The sequence below is a fragment of the Canis lupus genome, chromosome 5 (assembly GCF_011100685.1).
Source record: "Canis lupus familiaris isolate Mischka breed German Shepherd chromosome 5, alternate assembly UU_Cfam_GSD_1.0, whole genome shotgun sequence".
In the NCBI taxonomy this organism is placed as follows: Eukaryota; Metazoa; Chordata; class Mammalia; order Carnivora; family Canidae; genus Canis; species Canis lupus.
The window spans coordinates 9,075,001-9,100,902 of record NC_049226.1 but is presented as its reverse complement, the minus strand read 5'-3'; the positions used below and the strand labels follow the sequence as shown (position 1 = coordinate 9,100,902).

General features: G+C 51.9%; 1 protein-coding gene across 14 annotated transcripts in view; it reads left to right on the top strand.

Annotated features, from left to right (window-relative positions):
- PKNOX2 (PBX/knotted 1 homeobox 2) overlaps positions 1 to 25,902 on the top strand; it is a 310,043-nt gene that overhangs the window by 281,932 nt on the left and 2,209 nt on the right. For 13 of the 14 annotated variants that reach the window (XM_038535746.1, XM_038535750.1, XM_038535744.1 and 10 more), the window contains 6 exons: positions 6,344 to 6,473; positions 6,924 to 7,021; positions 7,798 to 7,917; positions 23,788 to 23,864; positions 24,715 to 24,893; positions 25,886 to 25,902. The exon at positions 25,886 to 25,902 is cut by the window's right edge and continues 2,209 nt beyond it. In XM_038535746.1, the coding sequence (XP_038391674.1) occupies positions 6,344 to 6,473; positions 6,924 to 7,021; positions 7,798 to 7,917; positions 23,788 to 23,864; positions 24,715 to 24,893; positions 25,886 to 25,902 (621 nt within the window). The remainder of the gene's footprint in view (positions 1 to 6,343; positions 6,474 to 6,923; positions 7,022 to 7,797; positions 7,918 to 23,787; positions 23,865 to 24,714; positions 24,894 to 25,885) is intronic. The other variant, XM_038535757.1, reaches the window with a different exon arrangement.

The window sequence follows — 25,902 nt, the reverse complement described above, 5'->3', positions numbered from 1 at the left end:
ACTGGGTGCTTTGCATATATTATTTACTCTTCACATCAAGGCTGCAAGGGCCACATTATTTTCTCCCCAAGGAAAGAGACGCTCAGAGAAGTTAAGACATTGGCTCAAGGTCACACACCTAGTAAGCAGCAGAGACTGGAGTAGGTTACTCTGGAGTCTATGTTCTACTTACTATAATGAGTCCTTTGGCTTTTTTGGTGACGCATAAGAAGAACCAGAGATCCTGCGCCCTGGATAAGGACGGGCGACCCCCTTAACCACAGAGCAGGAATCTGGAGACTAGAGAGCAAGGAACCAATTGCTGGAAGCAAGACTTTAGATTTGCTAATAGGGAGGAGAAAGGTACAGAGTGAACTCTCCAGCTATGCAGACTTCCTAAAAACACAGGAAGGGGACTAGCGAGTGCACCCCTACCTGGGGAAGGTAGACTTGCCTACTGACCTACAGGGAGTTTGCATTTTCAAGATTAGCAGGAGGTCAAGGTGGTGGGGGTGGAGGGCAGTCACCGCCATCAAGCCCCCAGAAGTTCCGCCCCCGTGGCCAAGCATCCTGAAGATCCGACCAGGCCATTTTAGGGCCGGCAGGAGAAGGGAGAAGTGATCTACCCTGCGAGATCCCCCTGAGATGGAAGGGGGCACCCCTAGACCACAGCGCCAGGAAACAGAGTTCCAAGCCCTGGCCTGCCTCACTGTCACCATGGCCGCTGGAGCTGTCCCCTCCACCACTTCCTGGCCTCCAGCCCTCCAGCTCAGGGGCCCGGGAGACCATGAGGACGGCCCTTCCCCTTCCGCCAGGCGAGTGAAACCTGAGCAGTCCACTCCTCCTTGTGAGAAGGAATGTTCCTTAAGAGCAGCAGCTGCCACTTGCCCCCACAGGCCAGAAGTGCCTTTCCCTTGAGACTAAAGCCCCCAACCGACCAGAGGGACAGCAACAGGATCAGGTGGCCTGTTTACATGTGTTTGGCTCCCCAGGGTTTGGGAGCCCAGCTCCTCCCAGCCCAGGACCAGACTCTGGCCCTGCCAGAATGGAGGAAGCCTGCCAGGGACAGCCTGTCTGGGGACGGGGCAACCTCCCCACCCCTCTAAGACGCACGCACACACCCCATCCCAGGCCAAAACTGAGTCAGGCCATGCGTTTATTGAGCATCTATCATGCACCCAACACTGTGGTAGGCGGTGTGAGAGAATGCAAAGAAAGAACCCTCTTCCCCTCCAAATATCTGCAACCAAAGCTAGGGGAGGAGGACCCATGCACCTGCATAAGCAGGAGAACCACCGTGCTGTGTGTCCAGTAGGGCCAGGCCGACAGGAAGCACTGAAGGAGTCCAGAGAATGGGCCGTGGGCGTGCCCGGGGTGAGTCAGGACAAGCTTTCAGCAGAAGTGCTGCACCCAAGACCACGTCCCCACCCCCAGCCTGACCTCCTGGCCGCTTGGGGAGGTTTGGGGGAGTGAGATCTGAGCTGATGGATCAGCAGAGACCCCTAGTGGCCTGGGGGTGGATGGCAGACAGCTGCCCCCCCTCCCCGCCCCTCTCAGTGGGCTGTACTGCTCCCCCAACCTCTCCCCTGCTCGCCCCCTCCCACTACACACACATACACACACACACACACACACACACACACACAATCCTAGGGAATGGCGTTGGTTTTTCTAAAATCCTCTGCTGGAAGGACCTTGGCAGTGTCATCTAGTTCACGTCCCCTGTTCCACAGACATCCTGGTAAGATAAACACTCCGGCTCTTTCAAAATAACTTAAAGGAGAATTGTTCTCTCCGTCTTGTCTTTGCCTTCGCTCCTTCTTTCTTCCTCCCATCAGTTCATTCTAAGAATTTCTTCCTGTAGTGGAAATTACGTTTTTTCAGGCAACACAAGCCCTTTCCCTATTCACAACAAAGACTGGGGGCCCCAGGGACTGACCGAGCTCCTCCTGGGCTGACGCCAGACCATGAGGTCAGAGCCATAGCCATCGTCAGCCTCCTTGTGCCACACGTACCCCACCCGAACACCCTCTGCTTCCAAGAGTAATCCCAGAGCCTCCCACTTTTTCTTAGTAAGGTCTTCCTTTTGAACAAATCATCTTTTTTGGTTCCAGAATGAGATTTGGAGTAAAACTCGCCCAGTGACCACTATGGCCCAGAAAGAGTGACCAGTGGCAGCGAGGGCTTTGCAGCTGGTCCACGGGTGGGGTTTAGGAGGTGTGAGCAAACTTGCTCCCCTACTTTGCTCTACCCACTTCTGAGATGCCCATTGCCACTGCCCACGAGGACCAGCGGAGGGGCAGCTTCTGGGGAGGCCTGTGGAGCCCAGCTTGTGGGTTTCCATCCGAGTCCTGGGTCACCTGGTCCAGGCCCTAAGACATCATTTGCAGGAAACTATGGAAGTTTTCAGCTTTGGGGACTTTTCCTACTTTGAAAGCAAATCTTACTCCTAGAAAGTAGGAGCCCACATACTCCCCAGTTTGGTGGGATGGCCTCACCAAGGAAACCAGGCTTCCAGCAGCCTTTCAGCAGGTTTCAGAGGCTTGGGGACATCCCTGCCATGTTCCTGATGGGACAAGGCAGAGATCTTGAGCTAGACAACCGGCTTGCGCCCCTGGTTCCTGGACAATTTGGGCAGAGACGTGAGGCTCTGGATGCTCAAGAATGTCGCTAAAACTGTACCACATGTGCTTCTCACCTCTTTATGGGTGCTAAGGAGTCTGGAAGGAAACAGCTCTATTTGGGTCTAGACAGAGCAGCATCCACCTGGTTGGGAGTCTGATAAGCCCCAAGAGAAAGCTGTCAAGAAGATAAAAATACTGCATGCTTAGCCAACATTGTCTCCCCAAGGGGCTTCCACTGCTGCCATCGTAGCTGCTTCCTCAGAAAAGACCATAGACTCTTGCCAGAGATTTGGAGCCTCATTGTCTCCAGAGAGACAGAGGCTCCAGAGAGCTAGACCCTGGGCTCCTCCTGAAGTGGCTGCAGTCAAGTCACAGAGCTCATCCGAGACAGGGACACAGCTTCCACTGGGCTTGGCCTGGGCTCGGGAATGCCTGCGGCAGGGAGGCAGGAATGAGGGGGGCCTGTGGTAAGGACTGGCCACCACTTGGTATGCAGCTCCAGACGGATCTCCACAGCTGCTCAGTAGAGAACCCAAGGGGCTCCAGGACTTCTAGGACAGGTTTTAAATCCTGGCCGTGCCAAACTCAGCTCCCGAGTTGAGTGGCTTTAGCCAAAGGAAGTGGGAAGTGATTTATTGGGTGCTTGAATGTGCCAGGCACCCTGCTTACATCGGGCCTGGATGTCTGACTCCAAAGCACATCTCTCCAAGCTAGCATCAGCACCGCGCTCGGAGCCAGAGGACCCGGGTTCGAGGCTGGGTGACTCTAGGAAGTCACTTTGGTCCTCCAGACCTCAGCTCCTCTTCAGGCAAATGGTAGCGGGGAGATTAAAATGAAAGAACCTGGTAGAAGAATGCAAATATTCTATGTGTGTAATAAATAGGTAGTTTTAGACCCATTGATCTTTGGGACCAGCTGAGGGTGGTCGTTACAAATACAGATTGCAGAGGGTCCGGTTCAATGACCCTGAGAATCTGTGTCTTTAAAAACAGCACAGGGCTCAGGCCAGCGTGTGAAACAGCTCACATTTACAAATGTTGGGGATGGATATTATTTCCCCAGACCTCAGGGATGCCCAGATTTTCTTCCTCTTTTTTGCCCAGCTAAGATGTGGTCAGCCCTGGCCCTTTCCATGGTCTCTGCCCTCAAAGCTCTACATTCCATTCCTTTGCTGATAGAACTTGGCTGCCTCTCGGCATGTCCCAGCCAAGGACCCCAGAGTAGGAGGAGAGGGTCGGAAAGAGAAGACTCGGATCTAATGCATAAATTGCCTTTCGTTACCCAAGCCCAGAACCTGGCACGAGGCTTGCAAAACCACAGGGCAGGGAACCAGCCAGAGTCTGAATAAGCAGATGAAGTATCCAGGCAATAGCTCTCACCCTTCTGCCTCCAGCTAGCAAAAATGTGTGTTTGGTTGAATCCCAAGGCACACATCTTGTATTTATTTTACTGCTTTCGCTTGTGTTTTCCTAACCTTGCCGGATACTTTTTTCGGAGAAAAGAAAGTCTGGGGCAACATTTTATATTTGAAACACCCAAATGCCTTTACCCAATGAGGAGCACATGGCATGAATGATTACCGATGAGATTGTTGAAAAATCATTTCCATTAGTTTTGGGGTGAAAGGCATGGGTGGGACACCCTCTTCAGATACATTCACCTTCCAGCTTTGCTTCAGCTTCAGAGAACATCAGCATTGGCTCACATCCTGTGAGGGTGGTTGGCTGGGGCACTGGGACGAGGGCTGAATCAACCTCAGATGGCCACGTAGCTAAATACAGGCTTTGAGGGCTCCTGGATGTCAGCACTGGGCCAGACACATTTTATAAATGAGACTAAGGCTCCCAGAAGGGCCGTGATTGGCTGATTCCCAAATCCATGGTCTTTCTCCGGTGCCCATGCTGCCTCTGTCTTTCTGGGGTTGGATTGTTTTGCCTGTTATCTTACCTCCAGTAACTACGTACTGAACCCCTGTGGTTCCAGGAGCACCTCGTAGCCCGGTTCTTGGCACAAGGTGGGTGTTCAGTATTTGTGGATGAAGGAGGGCTGTGTTCTAGTCCCATTGCTGCGAACCAGCTGGGGGCCTTGGGTGAGTCACCTGGGTTTCTAAAGCCTCTAGTTCCTTATTTGTGTTCAGGAAGTTGTAGTATGTGGCTTCTAAGGGCTCTTCTAGTTTTTGGGTTTTGGAAGGTGGGGCCTCCGTATGAGACTTGAACTGCTTGAGTGGGAAGACCAAGAGTTTGGCTCATCCAAGAAACTCTAGAACTTCCCTGGAGGCTGAGAGCCCAAGCTTCTTCCAGTCCTAAAGCAAAAGTTGGGAAGCCAGGGGCCTCCTTTCCTCTCGCCCCTACCCCCCAGTTGTAGTCTATTTTCTTGACTGCACCTATCTGAATTCTTACAGCTCATGTGTTATGACTCGAAGCTTTGAGCATGAGAGCATCAGCCCTAGAGGGTCATCAGACAGGCTACCTGCTTCAGCCCAGTTTTCAGATGAGGAACCGTGGTCAGAGAAGCTCAGAGACCCAAGCACGTCTCCTAAAGCTCCTTCCACAACACCTCATCGGCCACCTTTCTTGCTTTCTCCAAATAAAGCCTAAAGACCCCAACCTGTCACCCACACCCAATTCCTTCCTCACACATCCCACCCCCGCTCTGAGCAAGCGACTGGCCTTCAGGCAGGGAGGGCTTAGTGCTGCTTCTTGGAGGCTGCAGCCAAGCTCCCTCCCCTTGTGCATGGCATGCGGAACCCCTCAACATCAGGTCTAAGCACTTCCTTGCCCAGCTGGTACATGGCAATGACGAGGTGACCAGAGTGCCAGAAAAACATGGTCTTCTTATCTGCTTTGGCTACTGCAGAAAAACAAACTGCAAGGATTGTTTCCTGGGTAAAACAGGGGCTGGCAGGTTGACAGTGTGGGGCAAAGGGAGCCTCTGTCTGCGGCAGGATTCTGTGTTGGCAGCCTCAGGAAGAGGAAGGAATCGATGAAATGTGCAGAAGGGTGGCTTGAGGTCGAGGCTCATGAGATGCCCTTGGAAGGCAGGTTATAAAGAAGCTAGGATGGCTTTTTAAAATTACTATTTAACAACTGTTTTAGTAGCCACTGTGCGCCAGGCCCCTGCATTAGGTGCTCAGGATACAAAGATAAAACATTGGAGGCCATTCGCGTCTGGAGCTTGGTGTAATAATGTGATATAGGTACGTGAGGAGGTGAGGTTCTCAGGGGAGAGGGTGTCAGGGAAGGCGTCTGGAGACAGTTGAGTGTGAAGAGTGAAGAGGTGCCAGGCAGATGAAGCCTGGTTCTCAGCCCTGGCCACACTTTAGAACCACTTGGGGAGCTTGTCAAACACCAAGGCTCCATCCACACATCCAACCAATTGAATTAGAATCTCTGGGGTTAGAACCCAGGCATCGATATTGGAAATTCCAAAGTGGAGCTGAAGTGGGGACCACTGTTTATGTGGTGATTTGTGTCTCAGGTTTCGGAAGAATGGAATGGCTAAGTGGATAAATATTGTTGGCTGGTCGGTCGGTCGGTCGGTTGGTTGGTTTTTAATATTGAGCCTTCTTATTCACTCCTTCTAGAAGGCCATGAGAATTGCCTTTCAGATTTGGGTCCTGGGAGGAGCAGGATGAAGGGAGGAGGGAAGGCAGGAAGAGAGAAAGGGAGAGGAGGAGTTTGGGGCTGTGGCATCTAAGCATTTAGTGACATTGTCACAAACCACGCCTCCCTTACTGCCAGGACCTCCTGCAGAATTCCCCCAATTCCATGTCTGGAGTCTCCAATAACCCCCAGGGGATTGTGGTCCCAGCCTCAGCTCTCCAGCAGGGCAACATCGCCATGACAACCGTCAACTCACAAGTGGTGTCAGGTCGGTGCAGGGGATTGTGGGGGACACTCCTGGGAGGAGAAGGGGTGGCCCCAAGGGGGCTCCAGGGGGCGGGGGGCAGGGTGCTGTACAATCTTAGGAAGTGGGAGGGGTGCCCCCTGACAAGGAGCTCAATTTCTTGACTAAAGTGTTCTCTGAGTTTATCGATGGCTCGCACCAAGATCTGATTGTGATATTTTGGAACAAATTTGGGTCAGAATCTCATGAGCCCCTCAAAGACCAAGTAAAGCTATTGTCCCTGCCCCCAAACACTTCCCACCAGAGGCTCTGCTCTCTGGACCCCATTCCCATCCCGCCCCCCCGCAACAGGGACTTGAGTGCCTCCAGAATAGAAGGTGTTTCCATGGGAGTGCCAAGCAAATTGAAAATCCTGCTTGCCCTCACTCCTACCCACCCCCGTGCAGGGGACCCAAAAACTGGTTGTCTCCTCAGGTGGAGCCTTATACCAGCCGGTTACCATGGTAACCTCCCAGGGTCAGGTGGTCACCCAAGCAATCCCCCAGGGAGCCATCCAGATCCAGAACACACAGGTGAGTGTCCGTGCACAGGTGTGTGCGCACGTGCATGGTATGGGGAGGGCAACCGTAACCTGTTTACTATCCGCCAGGCCCTTTACACCAGCGACTCCTTCAATCCTCGTTATTCCTCTAAGAGGTATCGTTACCCCCAGTTTACCTATCGGAAGCTGAGTGTCAGGAAGTCCTAGGATTTCCCCACCTCTCAGGGTTACATCAAAGGATCCTGCACCTCCCACTCCTGGCCTCTACCCCAAGCCACCCCGCAGCTCAGTGGGATACAGCGCGCACACAAGTAGGGGGAGAAAGAGGATCTGAAGTCAGGCCTGAGATGTGACATTAATTTGTCATCTTGGATAAGTCACCTGAGCCTCAGAGTTCTTATCCCCAGAAGGGGGGTTAACACCAACTGCACGCAGCCCTCCTACCTTCAGGGCTGCTGTCAGTGCTCACCATGGGAATGGGTAGGAAGGTGCTTTGCAAACTGTAAAGTAACCCAGAAATGCTCATAACCAGTGGATGGTCTCTGGCAAGTTTGTCTCTCCTCTACGGTCTGCATGTCCCTGTTTCCTTTGTGTCCTCTCTCATCCCCTTCCCCCGCACCCCCTCCCCCTCCTTCTTCCCATTCTCTGAGGGGCTGGTGCAGAGTGAAAGGAAAGGTGGCCTTCCTGGGGCCCTAAGAACCAGTTGGGAAGGGGGTTGGCGGCGAGCCTGCGTCACTATGGCAACAGGTCCCCGGCTGCTGGCCCGCCAGGCTGCTGATGCTAATTTTTTCTCCACGTGCCCTGAAGGTTAACCTTGACCTCACCTCCCTCCTGGACAATGAGGATAAGAAGTCCAAGAACAAACGAGGAGTCTTGCCCAAGCACGCCACCAATATAATGCGTTCTTGGCTCTTCCAACATCTCATGGTGAGTGTGTGTGCACTGGGGGTGTGGAGTTGCAGCGTGGGGTACGAATAACCCCCCAGGGTCCAGACTCTGCTGTCACCCCCGGATCTTCAGAGGGTGTGGCCCCACAGAGAGGCTCTCCCAATAGGGATCTCATCTTCCAGAGGCCAAGGCAGATGAGAGGCTTCAGAGGGGCCTAAAGCTGGGAGAGGCTCTCTCCAGTGCTTGCTGCTGCCACGAAAAAGTGTGACGCCAAATGAGGGAATGAGCACTGATTTATTCTGAAGGGAGCACTGGGCAACGTTTCATGAACGGAGTGAGGTTCTGTGGGGCCAGGACTGTGGTTCCTGCGGGCGGCTGTGCATACTCCAGCCCCTCTCCCATGGAAGAAAAGGGTGATCCTCAGCCAGGGCTCTTCTGTATCCCTGGAGTCCTCGCTGCTGGGGTAGCAGCAGATGCGTGGCCCTTTGCTCGGTCCCTCTGATCAGAGCGGCCAGATGAGGCACAGGGCTGGAGCGGTGGCTGCAACCACCAAGTCTGGAGGAGCAGCCCAGGGAGACTTCTCCTTCCTCACGTAACCAGCTCAGCTCTGGTGCGGAACAACTGCCTCCAATGAGCCTCTACGGCCACTTCCATAAAATGGCGATAAAGCCTTGGCTTTAAATGTAATGTCCGTAAAGAGCCTGCTGTGTGCACTCACATGATGGCAGCTGTGTGCTGTGTGCAGTGTTGGTTGCGACAGACAGGACTGTGGTTGAACGTCAGGAATGAGATCAAAGCTATAATCCCCTGGCATCGTTCAAGAGCTGTCCCAATAAATGAAGGCCAATGGCCATGTCTGGGCTGATCCTGTAGGGTGTGCATGCATGCGCATGTATGTGTGCATGTGTGTATGCACACGTGTGTGCACCCAAGGTGGGGAAGTAGATTCTGGAAGCACCAGCAGGCTTCCAACAGTGTATGAGGTCTTGGCCTGGCATGGCGGTACAAAGATAGATGGAAACAAACAGATACCAAGGGACTGTCTTGGCCTGTGAGGAAGAACCAAGAGTGAGGGAAACTCTTCCTGAGGAGGAAGAAATCAAATGGATCATAGGAATTTTTTTTTTTAAGATTTTTATTTATTTATTCATAGAGACACAGAGAGAGAGAGAGAGGCAGAGACACAGGCAGAGGGAGAAGCAGGCTCCATGCACCGGGAGCCCGACATGGGATTCGATCCCGGGTCTCCAGGATGGCGCCCTGGGCCAAAGACAGGCACGAAACCACTGCGCCACCCAGGGATCCCGGATCATAGGAATTAATCAGTCTGTCAATCAACAACCCTTTATTTGAAATAGGAGTACCTCCAGAAGCCATGGCGCCTGAGCCTGGGCTGTGGTGCTCAGATGTGGGCATCCTAGGGACTCTGGCCTGGAAGCACTAGGCCCACACACCCAGAATTGCTCCATGGTGACCAGTGTGGGGCTGGGCCTCTGCATCTCCCCACACAGGTCCACCCTCCAGCTCTAGGGTCTTGGGGCCCCCTCAGTGCTTTGCTGAGGAAGCACATTTTGAAAGCACCAACTAGAGAACAATCAGGAACCTAGTTTGGAGAGAAGAGACTGGAAGGCCTAGGGTCAAGGTGAGGGGATGAGGTTGGAGAGACTCTGAGATCCTAGTGATGAAGCCAGGGAGCCAGGGCCAGGTCCTTCCTCAGGCCTCTTGGGAGCAGCTCTGACTCAGTGGCAGAAGATGGTGGCAGGGATGTCCAGGCCTCCTGCCTGTTCTGGTTCTCCACACTGTCAAAGAGCCCCAGGGGCCCAGTGAGCTCAGTGTCCAGCTACAGTTCCCAGCCCCACCCATGGGAAGAAGGGCTCTCGGGGAAGGACCTGTTTCTGTGCCCTGGCCTGTCACAGCCAAGATGGCAGCAGCTGGTCCTCTCCCCCCACCCCCAGCCGTGGGTCCGTGGCAATGGTGTGTGACTATAGACTGTGGGTGCGGTGGAAAGCTCATGGGCTCCTGAGGCAGCCAGACCTGAGCTCAGATCTATACTTAACCTCTCACTCTGTAACCTAGACACACTCACACTCAGGAAGCAGCGAAGTTAACGCCAAGACCTCGCACACTGAGGTGCTTCACAGCTGTTAGTCCCTGTCCTTCCTGCCTCCCCAACCCCATGCATTTTTGAAGACTGATGTGAACCCACCTACAGCCTCACTTCTGAAGGAGAGAAAAGGCAAGCGTCGGAGGGGAAGGATGACCAGACCAATTCCCCTGCCCACCAGCCGGGGCGCCCAGGCCAGCACCTTGCACTGACCCCCATCGCCTGTGCGGGGCTCCTGCCTCAGCCACTTCCCACTGTCCCTTCGCATCTCACCCCTGACTTAAGTCTTAGGCTGAGACTCAAGGGTCATCCTATCAGCCCCTCCTGGCTGTGCTCCCCTCTGACCTTGGATTCCAGGTCACATCCCGCCCTCTTGGCCTGTTCCTGCTCAGCGCCCCTCTATAACTTAGTGTCATTTCTTTCCCCTCCATGGCCACTGCCAGCCTGCCTGGGGAAGGCAGAGGAAGGTAGAGGTGAAGAGAGAGGGGGGAGTTGCTGAGCGTACGCAGAAGAGAAGGAAGGGCCCCGATCAGCTCTACAGATGGGCCCGGGAACCCTGGAGAGGGCTTGCTGAAAAGCATGAGTAAGACTTTCTGCCCACACCCTCCCACCCCTGGACCCTCTCCAGCTCAGAGTGCACTCAGTGCGGATACTATTAATAAAGCACTTAACATTGGCAAAGTCCTCCCCCAGCTAATGCCTTCCTCACAGCGACCATCAGGAGAGGACAACGGAGTGACCCGCAGGCCTTTAAAAAAAAAGTTACAACTCAGAACCTGTGGACGAGCCAGGGAAGGGGATGGGGAGAAGTCCAGGCTCTAGGGACACAGCATGGCACAGCTGTCCTCTGCAGGCCCAGGCTGGGCCATGCGTCAGCCCGGCTACCCAGATATCGGTGGGTGCACAGGCGCCCAAACCCTAGCTCAGGAGAGGCTATAAAGACTGGGTGACAGGGCGCAGCGAAAAGAAGGCAGGCCTCGAGGCCAGACAGACGGGTACGAATTGAGGCCCCTGCCACTGGCTGTGCAATCTCCCTGCATCTAAAGAAAAAAGATAATACCCGTTTCCCGTGCTTATCAAAACTAAATGAAATAACACGGATAAAGAGCCAAACCTGGCACATAGTCACATTTAAGAAATGTGAATCCTCTTTGAACTTTCTAGAACAGTGGACTAAGAGCGAGTTCTTGAGACCAAGGCCCACGGTTTGTGAAAATTAGAGGTGGACGCCGGATCTGTTGTTCTGATCTATAAACATCTACTGAAAAAATATATATTTTTTTATATATTTTTACCATCATTTGACCCTAAAAATATTCTGATGAAGACTGTTATTTACGTGTTCTGCGTATGTATGTATGGGTCAAACGTACATGTCTCGTGTCTCTGACTCCTTGTAGATTGCTCCAGAACGGGGATTATACATTATACCTCTTATGTGGGCCCTAAAGATTTGATTCCCAGAGTGTGCACCTTTATAGGATGTTACAGGCGTTGCTCCTGATACAGGGTAAAGGAATTTGGGAAAATCTGAGTTATACAAAGTTTAGCTCAGTTCTTGACTCTTAGTGTGCTAGGGAGGGGCATTGCCAATTCACAAGAGGGGGCATGGTTGGAAGCTTTCCCTAAACATATTTGGTTACTCAAAGCCCCTTCCCCACCCCCCTCGTTTGCACTGTCTCTTTGAGGAACAACTCGGAGATAGTAGCTCTTGGGAAATAGAATTCTGCAGTAACACCGTATCTGCACAAAGTAGCTGTTCGGTTTTAGGGGAAAAGGGTAGAAAAATGCATGAAAAAGGACAGATTTCAATGTGTTGATTGGTTCGTTGGAAAAGTTGGCCCAAGAAAGGCACAGCCATTAGAAAGATACATTTTATTTTAATTTAGAAGATATGCATATATATTGATTTGCTAATGCCTTGATACAGGGCCACGATCTTTTTCTGATGAGACGTTGTCCTTTTACTTGCACAAACCTCTCCCATAATAGAACATCTATAAATTCCGTCTTTATTTAACATGGGATAAGAACTTTGAGGTCTGGGAAGTAATCTGGCCAGGGGATCTTTCTAGATTTTTATTATGTATTCCAACCTCTTACGTTTGTCTCAAGATCCTCACTACAGGGCATTTTTTAAAGAAATCGGAGTCCCCAGTCTCTCCAAAGCATTCCACTTCGTTTTCTTAGCAAGAATAACTTTCTTTTTGCATTCATATTTCATTGGTTCCCAGAATAGTTAAATTGTACATCATCACACTAACACATAAAACTGGCATAAGCCAGTCTGGATACACACGCTGCGGACTTCCTGATAAGCAGATAGAGGGTCTGATGAACCCCCTACACAGTAGCCTATTCATCCCGAGCACCCAGAACGATGTGGACGGCGGTTGTCATGGTCTGCGGAAGAAATGGAGAACATTGTAAATCTACAATCTCGGTTGGTAGGGGTTGCTTATTCAAACTTCTGTAGTAAATACTAGTTTTTCCCGTTGTCTTCTTTCCCTCTGGGAGAAGTTAGTATTCTTTGATTCCTTTTGTCCTGAATCTGAGGCTTCTTGTCATTTCCACTCTCGTGCGGCATGCGGAGCTACCGAAGTGGATTCAGAGGACAGAATGCTCTTGAGATGGAGCTTAAACCCCAGAGCCCTTTTGCTGTCAGGCTGCAGTGAGATTGGGAAGGTTTCTTCCATTAGCTGCTCGCTGTTGTGTCCCTGAAGAATCCAGTGATATTTTCTTGCTATTGCTTTTTGGCTCAAAGAAGCCAAACTCCTGCTGGAAGCAATAACTCCATAGCAAACCCAGGCTGGAGGAGAAAACCCTGCAGAGGGTCCTCTCCACGGGATGGGGAGGGAGAGGCACCGCTCTTCCCTCCCAGCTTCTGCCTCCATCCCCTCTGCTCCGGATCCCAGCACCCCGGGCCGGGCCATGCTGCTCATTCCCACCCGAAGTATGACTGTTCTCTGCACTTTTGCCACAAAAGCACAGGAGCAACATTCTAGAATATTCTCTGCATGTGGGGAGATCCCAGAGAGGAAACCAGTCCCCAGCTGGCCCCGCCGCACATCAAAGCAGCGGCTCCTTCACTGCGCAGGCCAGATCCAGGCTAAGCGTCTTCCAGCATCATCTCCTTTAATCCACCCGGCCAGCACAGGAGCTGGGTACTACTATAATCTTCTTTGTGCCGGTAGCAAAAGTAGACTCGAAGAAGGGAACACGCTCCCCAACATCTCGTGGGATTTGAACTCAGGTCTGTGGTACCTCGAGGCTCTAATTCCTCACCCACTGGGGTTACACTGCCTCTGCATTGACCCAAGACACCAGAGCATCTCTCGGCTCCCACTCAAAGTCTAGGTGAAGCAAAGGGGAACCTTGGCTGTCAGCGGAGGCTCTCAGTGGAGACCCAGAGCCCTGTCCTGGCGGGGAGACGGGGGGCAGGAGATTTATATGCCAGCCCTAGTTTCCAGATACAATGAGGCCGCCTCACCATCCCTTCCTTCCCTCTCCCTTCTCCATCCATCACACTGACACCGCTCGTGTGGCATCTGGCCAGGGTCACAGCGTGGACTATGCCTGCTGCCATCCCGTCCCACCCTATGGTCGAGAGGGCTGCCCTTCCACGCGGCCACTCGATGGCCGAGGGCCTGGCTCCAGGGCCGTCCCGTGAACTCTATGCGGCTGTCACAAAATGCACCCGGGGCCTTCTCTGTATGACTTTTTTTTAATTGAATTATAATTCACATACCAACATTCACCCTTTATAAGTAAAGTCAGAGATTTTTAGTATATTGAGACTTGCGCAATCATCACCATTGAATTTCAGAGTATTTTCATCACTGGAAGAAGTTCTGTGCCCGTTAGCTATTGCTCCCCAGCCCCTAGAAACCAGTCATCTACTTCGGGTCTTTATGGATTTGCTGATTTTGGATCTTTCCCGTGAATAGGTTTATCATACTCGGTCTTCTGTGACTGGCTTCTTTGACTTCTGTTTCCAAGGTTCATCCGTGTTGTAACCCGCATGAGTGCTTCCTTCTGCTTTATGGCTGAACAGAATTCCACTGCATGGACAGACCACATTTTGTTTATCTGCTCATTAGCTGATGGACGTTTGGGTTGTTTCCACTTTTTGGCTTCTGAGTAATGCTCCTATGAACATTCTGGTACTCCACGTGATGTGAGCGTGGCCTTATCTTAGCGAGTCTTTGTCAGATTCCCAGCTATTCTCACCCACAGCCCCAGAGCCTCACATGCCGGGCTCAGCCCTGCCGGGGGAAACAGGCTGCCACATACCCGGGTACGGCGTGTGCCCTGAGCGTGGCTCCTGGCCAAGGAGGGCATGTGGACGTGAAAGCCAGCTGGTTGCCTCTGTGCCTTGGTGTTATCTCCAGTTACTCAACAAACATTCTTTGTGTGTCTTGCCACCTTCCCCATGCCTAACATGGTACTAAAGCCCCGAGGAATATGCATCTGTCTCCGTCAGAGACCCACTGAGAGGATCCACCTAGAACTGACTTAGGAACGGTGGTGTCTCTTACCCACAGAAAGAGTGTGGCCTGTGGAACGGGCATGATACGGGAGGCAAGCTCCGGATTCGAGTGTCATGTCCTTTCTTACCTAGCCAGGAGGCCGGGGGCAGGCTGCCTGACCTCATCAGGTCTCAGTCTCCTCTGCTTTAAAATGGGAATCATGAGACCCAGCTCACAGTGTTGTTGTGAGGATGGAATAAGATGTGTGTGAAAGTACTTTGTCCCGATACAGACACAGCTACTGTTGCAGATGCCTCCCATCTCACTCCGGGAGTCCCCATAATCTGTCCTGTCTCACAAGAAGCTGAGAGAAATCTTGACACTTCTAGGGAATCTGTGGGGAAGAGCAAGAAAAGTTGAAAAGCAAAAAAACAGCTCAGAGAGACTTAGAGAGACCATTTTTGTTCCGGAATATCTTGTCTGCTACTTTTTCCTTTAACTTTGCCACACAATCTGAAATTCCACTCATCAGAGATCCACTTACAAGTCTCCAATCCCTGTCAAAAACAGATGCCAATGGAGAGGCCAGGATGCCATCATTCATTCACAGCTTAGTATGAATTAGTTCCAAAGCTTGCTTTTTTACTCCCACTCAGCTAAGATCAGCTTCATGGGAAGAGTGCCAGTGCTTGTTAGCAGTAGCAAATGAAGATTAGAATATTTTTTAACACAGCACTTTGAGGAGGCAAACCAGAATGGGGCGCCAGAGGAAAGGTTTCTAGCAATTGTTCTTAACCTCTTTGAGACCACCCCTCGCCCCCAACCCCCCAGACCTCTTGAGAATCTGATGAGTTTTATCTACCTCATCATGAATATAGTTTCAGGAGATTTGACCCTGAAGTCCTAGCAGCCAGAGGCTTCAGATTGGGAAGGCTGACTGCAGAGTCACATGAGGGCCCCGGGGCTTTGAGAAGAGGTACTGAGAAGTGCCAACAGGGCCCAGGAAAAGAAAAAAAGACGGAGTCTGTGCTCACCTATCTCAGAATTTACTCTGGTCTAGTCCACTCCCTGAAAATAGAACAAGATCTCTTGTTTGTCCATGAGTCCTGGGGGCTTCCTTCCACCAGAACACAGATCTCTAACTAAATCAGCCTTTGAGGCTAGCCTGGAAACCTAGCTAATTAAAAAAAAAAAAAAAAAAAAGAATATCACTGTTTCTATGGGAAACAGTGATCTAAGTTCCAAATACAGTATCTATCCCCTAACACCTAAGTTTTGGGTAATGAGACATGATTTCAGCACTCAAGGGACTGATCATTTAATTAGGGAAACAAATTAGACACATAAACCATGAGTGGTCAACCCATGATATAATCAGGTACTAGCATGCACATGCTCACACATACACACACACTCAAGGGGTTCAAGAATGGAGGAATCCATGTAGATGAGAGGAGTTTGACCATCTGTGCTGGTCAGACACATCCAGATTAGCATGTCCAGAACTGGCCATCACATTTCAAAAGGTCCTTTGACAAGTTGTGTCCAGAGAAGAGCAGCTGGGATGGGGAAATGTCTGTTCAAACGACCCTTAACAGGAAACATGTCACATCATGAATGGTTAAGGGGACTGGGGATGTTCGGTCCATAGAAAAGATTTGTTCCTTTAGGACCAGCACGGTATAGTATAAGGAACAAGGGTTTTGGAGGCAGACAGACCTGAGACTGATTCGAGCTCCATTTTTGTAGTTGCGATATGACCTTGAACGGGTCAACTAGCACCTCTTGATGCTCATTACCTCTTCATAGAGTAGAGATAATGATACCCACCTATGGCGAAGATGATCAATAATATGCTAAAAAGCGCAGCGCCTGACAGATGGTCTAGCCCAGAGGTGGAGTGGATGTGGTTAAAGATACAGGGGGTGTGAGTCTGGGCTCCGCCACTCACTGCATGTATAACCTGGAGCCAGTTTTTTTAACCCCTCTGGACTCGGTTTTCTCAGGCGTAAAATGTGAATAATGATGCCTATTTCATAGGTACCTGGAAAATTCAATGAGAATACATGTCAGGTATTTTGACCGCATACTCTGTGAACATTGTAAGTATTCAAAGTTAGCCAAAAACTGTAGGCATCCAGTAAGTGGTGGTAACTCTTGTTATGCAGGAAGAGGCAGTGCAGTAGGCTTCTGTGTGATTTCAGAGAACAGTCTAGGCTCTCTGGCTGGATGTCTCTCAAGACAGAAGACTTGAGCTCAATAGAAAGACTCTCCCAACCATCAGAGCAAAGGGTTGCACACTGCACACTGGCACTGCAGGGCCACGTTCCCCCGCCTTCTTCAGGATGGTCCACACAGGAAATGGTAGGAAAACAACTACACCACTTACAGTTGGAGACCAGCTAGGGCATTCCCGCCAGCCCAGACCCCGCCGAGCCACACCAGCTCTATCTCTGCACACCTGTAACTTGTTTGGGTGCATCGCTGAAAGTGCTGGTACCAAGGACTCCTGCCCAGTGGGAGAGGAGACTTCAAGGGCTCTTGCATGACTGAGCTATCGCTTTTAACAAGTCCTGCATGTAATGCTGATGAACAAAGTTAGGGTCTAGTGGAAGAGATGAGATTTGGGCCAGACCTGGAAGGGTGGCTAGGATTTAGAATGGAGTAGGGAGGGAAGCAGGAGTTGTCTGGATGAGAATTCTCTCCCGATTGACCATCACTGCCCCTGTCTGGGCTGTGATTGTTGCAGACCAAGGAAACTGACCCCTCCTCCTAGTGTTTTGAGCATTAACTCCTGCTCTCCCCTTTACTTGCCACATCCCCACACCATCCAGAGCCCAGGGAACTCTGTGGCTCCTTGTCATGCCATAACTGTTGTCTGTCCCATGCTGCTCAGGCATCTGTACCTGTAGAACTCCAGGGGAAGGTACACCAGGAGCGGGAAGTGAGGCTGACTGTGTCTTGGTTGCATTTATCTTTCTGTGCCAGAGAAATATTAGGTCTTGGATTCCTGCCTATGATATGAAACTATTTTCTCCCACCTAGCTTTCACTATAGGGACATGGGGAGAGCAGACCCCTGGAAGCTGCCCTCAACTCCCCAGGACAGATGGAGAGTCGTGGAAGCATGCCCTAGGACACCCATAGTCCCAGGGTGTGAGCCACACTGGCTGCTTCAGCAGCAGTGAGTCCCAGGGATAGAGGCAAGTTCGGTGGTCTCCAGCAAAGACAGGGACTTATTGACAATTGACTGGTCAGTGGCAGGGTTGGATGGAGCTGATCCCAGAAGACAGGAGGTGTGGGAGGCACGGCTTGCACTGAGCCCCAGGACGCTCCATGGGAGCCTGCAGCTCTCAAAGATCCCACCCGAAAAAATGGCCAGGGGAGATTTACAGCCTCACAGCATCCCCCGAGAAGCCTGAGATCCAGGTTAGGGGAAAACACCCCATCATATGTGCACAGGGGCTGGAGCAGTCCCAGATTCCAGGAAATAAAACCATTTGAACAAAGGAGCACATCTCTCCATGCACGGAAGGAGCTGCTGGGGGCTCTTGCCATCTGTCAGAAAAACAACCTGTGGCTTTCACAGAGATCGAGCCACATGTGCCAAGCAGCAGATTTATTTTATTTGTTATTTATTTATTTAAGAAACACAGAGTGCCAGGCACTGTTCTAAGCACCTTTCAAATATTAACTCATTTAATCCTCTTTGCCACCTCAGAGGTAGGTGGGATTATTTTCCCCATTTTACAGAAGACGAACCCAAGTAACAAGCTCAAGGCCTTGAGCTGGTGAGAGACCAGTGTTCAAAGCCAGACAGTCTGGCTCTAGAGTTCATGTTCTTACCCGAGTCTTACTGTGCTACCCCGAAGACTCCTTCAGAAAGCTGGCCAGTATGCCTCTATAGACCCTAAGTACTCCAATCTCCTCCCCACAAACATGCATGGAACAACCCACCCTTTTAGGAAGTAGGGTGGCTTGATTATAGGGAGTATTCCTGGGGAGTCTGGCTCACTGATGCTCCCCACCCTCTCCCACTCCTCTTCACTCACAAAGACACCTGGGGAATGGTGACAACCACCACTTAACCCCTTCGGTTCCTATGATCATCCACTCCACGGACACATGCTGAACACCTACCATGTGTCAGGCATTTTCTTTGGCACTGATGAGGTGGGGGTAGAAAGAAAGGTGGGAGCCTCATTTCCTCAAAAACATTCTGTACATCTGGTTGGAGTGAAAGGCAATTCCACAAATCATCCAGGTAGTGTGTGGAACCTGGGATAGGGTAAGCGTTCGAACTCAGAGGAGAGGTGCCCCCGTGGCCATGAGGCACTGGGGCCAAGTGAGGAAGGACCAGTCTTGCTGCAGCATGAAGGATGGATTGAAAGAGAAACCAGAGGGAGGGAAAACAGGTCCAGGATTGCAGGAGGGTGAAGAACCAGAAGGCGGCAGATTTTTTATGAGAGAAAACTGTAAAGCAATGAAAATGAATAGCTACAGTTACACAGAACTACGGAAGAGGAATCTCACAATTGTACTGTGGAGTGAAATCCTGCCTGCTAGCAGATTCCATTTATAGAGGATCCAAACACCAGGCGGAAGTAAACCATGATGTTTAAGGATGTAACATACATAGGAAAACTATAAAGAAAAGCAAGAAAGTACTGTAAAAATCCAGTTATCTCCAGGGAGGAAATCTTTGAAGGTGGTGATTGGGAAAGTACACAAGGGGAACTTTTGGGTGCTGATAATACCCTATTTTTTTTGCCTGGGTGGCGGTCCCACTGGTGTTGGTGATAATACATAAAGCTCTACATTTTAGTTCTTTGCGCCTTTCTGTGTGGGTACAATTATAAGGGGAGGGGAGTCTAAAGGAGAGATAGAAGAATGGAAAGTCTGCACAAGGCGCATTACAGTAAGAAAGAGGAGTTCCTGGGCTTCTCTCCTCTCTAAAAGGTTCATTTTTTTCCACTGAGCATCTCTGAAATCAGTGTGCACCCTCCCATTGACGGCATCTCAGGTGTGATGACAATGTGGTTGTTTTGGGGCCCCTCACCATCCCAACAGCCTCCCTTGGGCTAGCGTCTGCCCCTAGAGCAAGGCTGTGCCCACGGAGTTGGAGCTGCCCCAGGGTACATGCCCACAGTTGGTCAGGAGTGAGAAGGGAAGAGGGCTGGCACCTCTGCCAGTGCAATGCTTGGTCTCGGCGGGAAAGTGAGGAAGGAAAACTGGCTCCAAGCCCTGCTTCACTAGTAGCACCAGGCCACTGACACCAGCGGGCTGCTGCTTCCCCTGTGCTACCTCCCTTGGTGACTGGCTGGCCTCGTGCTTAGCTGCCTGGGCCAAGACAGTGTTCGGGTGAAAGAAGTGTGGCCAGGGACCCATGAACCAGCCCTGGCCATACTTCTTTCAGACCAAGAACCCCATGTGGGACTCACCCTTCACCCGAAGGTGCCTTCAGCCTCCATTTAGGGCAGATGACACCTGAGTGAGGAGGTCATAAAGCAAGGTGTCAGAAAGAGGCAGGGAAGAGGTTAGGTCAGATTTCAGAGGAACTTCCTATGGCAGCTGGGGCACCATGAAACACCTACTCGGTGTCAACGCTGCCCTGCCCTTCTCTGGCAGACTGAACAGTTGGCAATGTGATGTCTGGGAGGCTTTGCTACATTGCACAGAGTGAGTCCATGAAGCCTACGTGCTTTACCCACAGTATCTCACTAAACCAGCCCCCAAGTCCAAGAGGTTCGCACTGTTCTGTTATTTCCATTTTAAGCTAAGGAAACTAAAGATGGAAGATGTAAAACAACAAATCTCCAAGCTCACATAGCCAGTAAGGGGGGCAGTGGGGGGGGGGGTGGAGTGCAGGACTTGACCTCTCCAAAGGTCCAAAGGCTGCGCTCTTGACCATTAGGCGGCTCTGCCTACTTGTGTGAGGCTCCGTGGCTGCCCTGAGAAAGATCTGTCATTTTCTGGCCCATTCTGTATCCCTTTTTCAAGGAAGGATTACCTACTTCCAGAAAGCTGCTGCCTGCTTCCCTCCCAACTCCCGAGGAGTTCTTCCAAATAATGACCAGAGAGTAGCTAGTACGGTTTGATGGCTTACCACGATCTCTTTTGACTCCTCTTCCCGTCCTTGGCCCCGAGCCTTTCCAATTGTGCTAAAAGTAGCACTGAGCAAATCGAGGTCTGTCCAGGAGCCAGGACTATTTTGACTCTGTCCTCAGGAATCATCTGGTCTGAGGCGTGTACAAGCTGGACTGCTCCTATGAGCACTCAGATGTGGTGCCAGGAATGTTCTGGCCGACACACCTGTCCCTAGAGCTGGGCCAAAGCTGCCACTCACCCCGTGGCCTCCACCACGTGCCTCCTGAGATACTGCTTCCAGGCGGGATGGGTGGTGGCATTTGCACTGTTGGGAGGATAAGAGGCTTCTCTCTCTCTCTCTCTCTCTCTCTCTCTCTCTCTCTCTCTCTCCCCATAAGAGAACAACCAGCCAGTTCAGTGACACTGCCTCTCACCCTCTCCATTCAATGGGAGCATATCAACCTGTGGATTTATGACATCCACTCAGAATGTGGGCTTGGACACAGCACACATTATCCCTCCATGGGAGGCTGAAGGATGTCCTTCCTTCCCTGGAGGTCTTTAAGAGTGGAAGAGATTTGCATCTGACTGGCTTCAATGTAAGTCTTGGTGCAAGGCTCCTGCCTGGAACGCTCATCCTCTCCTTTGCTAGGATGGCTTGGCCAGTCTTCAAAGTCCAGCTGAAGTCCCACCTTGCTAGGGAAGTCCTCCCTGACCAGTCCAGCCCACCCTTCTCTTACTGCCCGGTGCCCACACTGCCCGCTTGTAGAGGCGTTTTTTCCCTTTTGTCTGTAGCCTTTCTGGCTCTGAGCTGTGAGCGGCGACAGCCAGGTGTCCTTCACTCGCCAGCAGCCAGGGGGCAGCAGCCTCCCCTCACCTGTGGGCGGATGGGCCGCACAGCGGACAGGGACAGCCTCTCTGCTCAGGAAACAAGTTGGCCATCTCCTCCTTGTGTTGGCTCGCTCGTGTGTTCCACACACAGACACTGAACACCGCCCCTGCCTGGGCTGGACCCTGGAGATACAGTGTCGGATAAGACCCAGGTCCTGCCTGAAAGCAAGTCCCAGTCTCCTAGGGAGACCTCCCACCATATAACGGGCTAAATGCAGTTACTCAAACATTAGCCATCACTAACTCTGCCCCAGCAAGTTGGGAAATGCCTCACAGGGGATCTGATCTGTGACACGTCTCCCCAGAAGCTCAGAAATACACACAGTGGAAAAGTGGGAGAAAGAGCATTACAGTAGAGGGAACAGCAGGTGCAAGGACCAGGAGGCACAAAAGAGCCTAGTGCAGCCTGGCAAGGGCAGAAAGTTGCCATATTTTTGCTGTGTTCTCAGACCGAGTGTCCAAGGACAGGGAGGCTGCTTGGCTCCCTCTCATGGCTAGAGAAATTGGAATGCTGTGGGGCAGGAAAATAGGGCTTGGACCCCAGCCCTGCCCCAGAAGGTGTGAGAAACCTGGAGCCCCTCCTCCTCTGCGCCCTGGGGCAGCCAGCCTTCCTTTGTTCCTTCCCTGTTAGGATGAAATTGGCTCCTGTGACAGGGATGTGTTTTCCTGCTTGTTAGAATCTTAATATTGGGTGAATCACAAGGCCCAGCTACCCTGGCATGGTGGTCAGGGTCAGAAGTACGAATCTGAACAGCACATGATCCTGACTGCTGCAGGCAACTGCAGAGGTTGCTGCCTTTGTCACTGATAATGAGAGCACTTCCAAGGCTGTTGCTCTCACACTCATTCCTTAGACAGCCTTAAGCGCCTTGCTCACATCATCCCGTAATAATAGTATGAAAAGCCACCTCCTATTGAGCACTTTATGAGCATAATTTCATTTAACCACTAGGCGACTTTATGGTGTAGGGCTAAGGGACATGCCTGAATCCGAGTCCCACTCTCTGGGCCTAAGCAGCACTTTCTAATGGCACCTCCTGTTATGAGAAATGACCCTGGCTAGAGGAGGCTGGACAGCTTGGCCCTGTGCCCTAAGAACCCCTAGATCCCACCTCCCCACTTCAAGGGCAAGGCTCTCACCTATTCAGACACTCATGACACCTTTACTGCATGCCTACTGGGTGCAAGGTGTGGTAGTGTGGGGACCTTTCCAGGAAAGACTTTACAAAGACATGTAGACCCAGTTACCATGTGGCTCACCATGTGGCTCACCACCCAGTTGGACCCAGAAGGACTCCTATTCCACCCCCACCCAAAACTTTCCCATTCTAATGTGACCTGTGCAGCCTTCCCAACGCCCTGGCCAACCCATTTCTCCTAACCTTCTATAGGGCCCATTACCCAAACCACCCAACCTTTGCTTTGTTTCTGCTTTCTTTCACTTGGGAGTCATTTGCATGTCATTTGCATGTGGAAGGCACTGGGGATACATTAATAAGACGAATTAATAAGACATGGTCTCTGCCCTCATGAAGCACAGTCTAAGAGAGAGGGAGACAAACATGTCATCAGTGCAATGACTGAAATGCCCTGGGACACCACTTCCTCACTCACTGCCACAAAGACATGGACTCAGTCTTACAAAGTGGCAGCATGAAGCAAGGGGAGGGAGATGGGACCAAAATGGAAAGAAGCTGGTGCCACCACCTGGGGGACACTGGAGAAGTCACTTGTTTCCTTCATCTGTAAAGTGGGACTAACAACACTTAACCTGCCTATCTCATAAAATGTTAGTGATAGGCTTTGTTAAATGAGATTAAGCGCAGGACAACATTTCACGGGTTACCAAGTATTGTTTATCTTCTGCCTCCTGGGAGGCCTGCATAAATCTGGGCACGGAGTAGATATTCAGTACATTTCAGTCAATTTAGATTGAATTGGTCCATATACCCCGTTTACCACCTTCTGTTAGGTCTGTGGACTTTTGAGGTCATTGTCAACCTAATACTAATAATGCTGACCTGCCTGCTGGGGGTTGGCTGTGAGGACCAAGTCAGGATGTGAAAGTGCCTTGGAAGCTCTCAACATGGAACCGTACTGACTCCTGGGAAACCAGTTGGGTCCCCCATCCTGGGGGGGACTGTGCTGAGGGCCGGGTGGCCCTGAATGTGGGAGCCTCAGACATGGGGCAGCCTCCCCCAAGCCCAGTCCCATTGCTTTTGGGAAACAAACATCATACTCTCCCCAACTTAGGCTCCGAACCGCTGGGCTGCCTGGGCCAGGACAGTGCTGTGTTGTGTCTAAGGGGACCGGGCCACCGTGTGCCCACCCCGCATTAGCCCTTCCCGTCTCATTTCAGCACCCCTACCCCACGGAGGATGAGAAGAGGCAGATCGCAGCCCAGACAAACCTCACCCTCCTGCAAGTAAATAACTGGTGAGTTCTCGCCCGCCCAAAGGCTCTCGGATCCAGGGGCCACCTGCCTGGCGAGGGACTGCGTAGGGGGAAGAGAGACAGCCCAGCCGGTCCGGCCCATTCCCTGGGCAGTCTTCCCCTTGGGCTCCAAGCAGAATCAACCCCAAACCACCAGCAACCCAACGGCCTAGAGCTTCATCTGCAGCTTCTCAGCGCCCTCTGCTGGGAGATGGTTCCGGAACAGCGCTGGAGGCCTGTGCGGAAAGCCCAGCCCCGCCTGCACCGCAGACGCGCACGGAGCGCAGGCCTTGGAGCCTGCAGGAGCCGCCACCTCTGCGAACTGAAAAACTACAACATTCTGCAAAGCTGGGGTGGGAAGGCGGAGGGAGAGTTGGCTGTTCTGACTTCGCAGGATCTGTTCCCCTTCTCTGTGTCTGGCTGGGCTGTCCTAGAAACCTGAGAGCAAGGTCTGGTTGGAGACCGGTAGCCCCAACAGGTGGGCCCCCTGATCAGAGCCCTGGGCCCTCTGGAGAGAGTCAGAGTATAGTGCTTCTGCCTAAGGGGACCCCTACTTCCTCTGTCCAGTTTTGACGAGTCCCGAGTAGAGATGTCTGACCCTCCTCATGCATCCCTCCCGTGCTGCTTTGTGGCTACCAAGCTCAGGTGATTCCATGAGCTTTGCAGGGCCCAGAGCTCTTCCCCGGCTAGGCTTTCACACCCTACATCAGCTCCCAGTCTGTTCTGTACAGTGGATCGGCTGCTGAGAGCCTGGAAGCAGCTCTGCACTCCCTGCACATGCGTGCATGCGCACACACATGCCACACAACCCCGGGGGGTGACTAACCAGGTCTCTCCCTTTACCCATGGGCAGGTTCATCAATGCCCGGAGGCGCATCCTGCAGCCCATGCTTGATGCCAGCAACCCAGACCCTGCCCCGAAAGCCAAGAAGATCAAGTCTCAGCACCGGCCCACCCAAAGATTCTGGCCCAACTCCATTGCTGCGGGGGTGCTGCAGCAGCAGGGTGGCGCCCCAGGGACAAACCCGGACGGTAAGAACTGGGGATAGGTGGACACTAGACTGGAGCTGGTGGGTAGACCTCCAGGACAGGCTCTGCAAAGACGCAAGGGCTGACCATCTACTTGCCTGAGTGACAGTGGCAGCGCTGTCACAAGAGTGATCTCCCTCCAAGGATGTGTGCGAGCCAGAAAGAAGGGGATGTTTCTGCATATGTGTTAACGAGCCAAAAAAGCAACCTCATAAAGAGGAGTGGGAGTCCATGGTCATCTGAGTCAATGACTGCTCAGCAGAGCCCCCTCCTCACTCCCACACCCACCCAAAGTTCCTTAGCGTCCATGAGTGTCTACACGGCTCCCCAGGAGCCAGGCCATCTATAAATACCGAAGCGGGCAGCTGGCTCGTGAACGGAGGCCAGGAAGAGCTTTGTTTTCCCAGCTTCTCCATCACACCCTCCAGATACACTTTTCTAATTGCTGGTCGCCTGGTGCACAATGAATAATTCAATGAGCCAGACATTTTATAGCTCGGCACGTGAAGATGGCTCTGTGTGGGAAGCGGAGTGGAGGTGTGGGTGTGCGCGTACATACCTTCCTGCGCGTCTATACGGTTGCGCTCAGGTTCCAGGTGCTGGGCAATTGCCACATCAGGTGTAGCGGAAATAACAGGTTTTGAGCTAGACAGACCAAGAGGAGAATCCCAACTCCATCATGCCTGACTGTCACCTTGAGCTAATGACTTAACCATCTGAGACTCAGTCTCCTCCTCTTCAGAACAGGGATAATAACACCTGCCATACAGAACCATTAGAAAGTCGAAGTACTTAACATACTTACATGGAAGACGCTCGGTGAATGGTAACTAGGAGCACCACTGCTTGGGATGGGGCAGGGCATAGCTGACCCATGGCTGGGGGACTTGATACCCAAGAATTGTCGACCACCTGTGAGCCAGTCCCTGCAACTCTACCCAACTCTACCCAACACAGGCTCCTGGCCCTGACCCTTGTCATTTTCTCTCATGCAGGTTCCATCAGCCTGGAC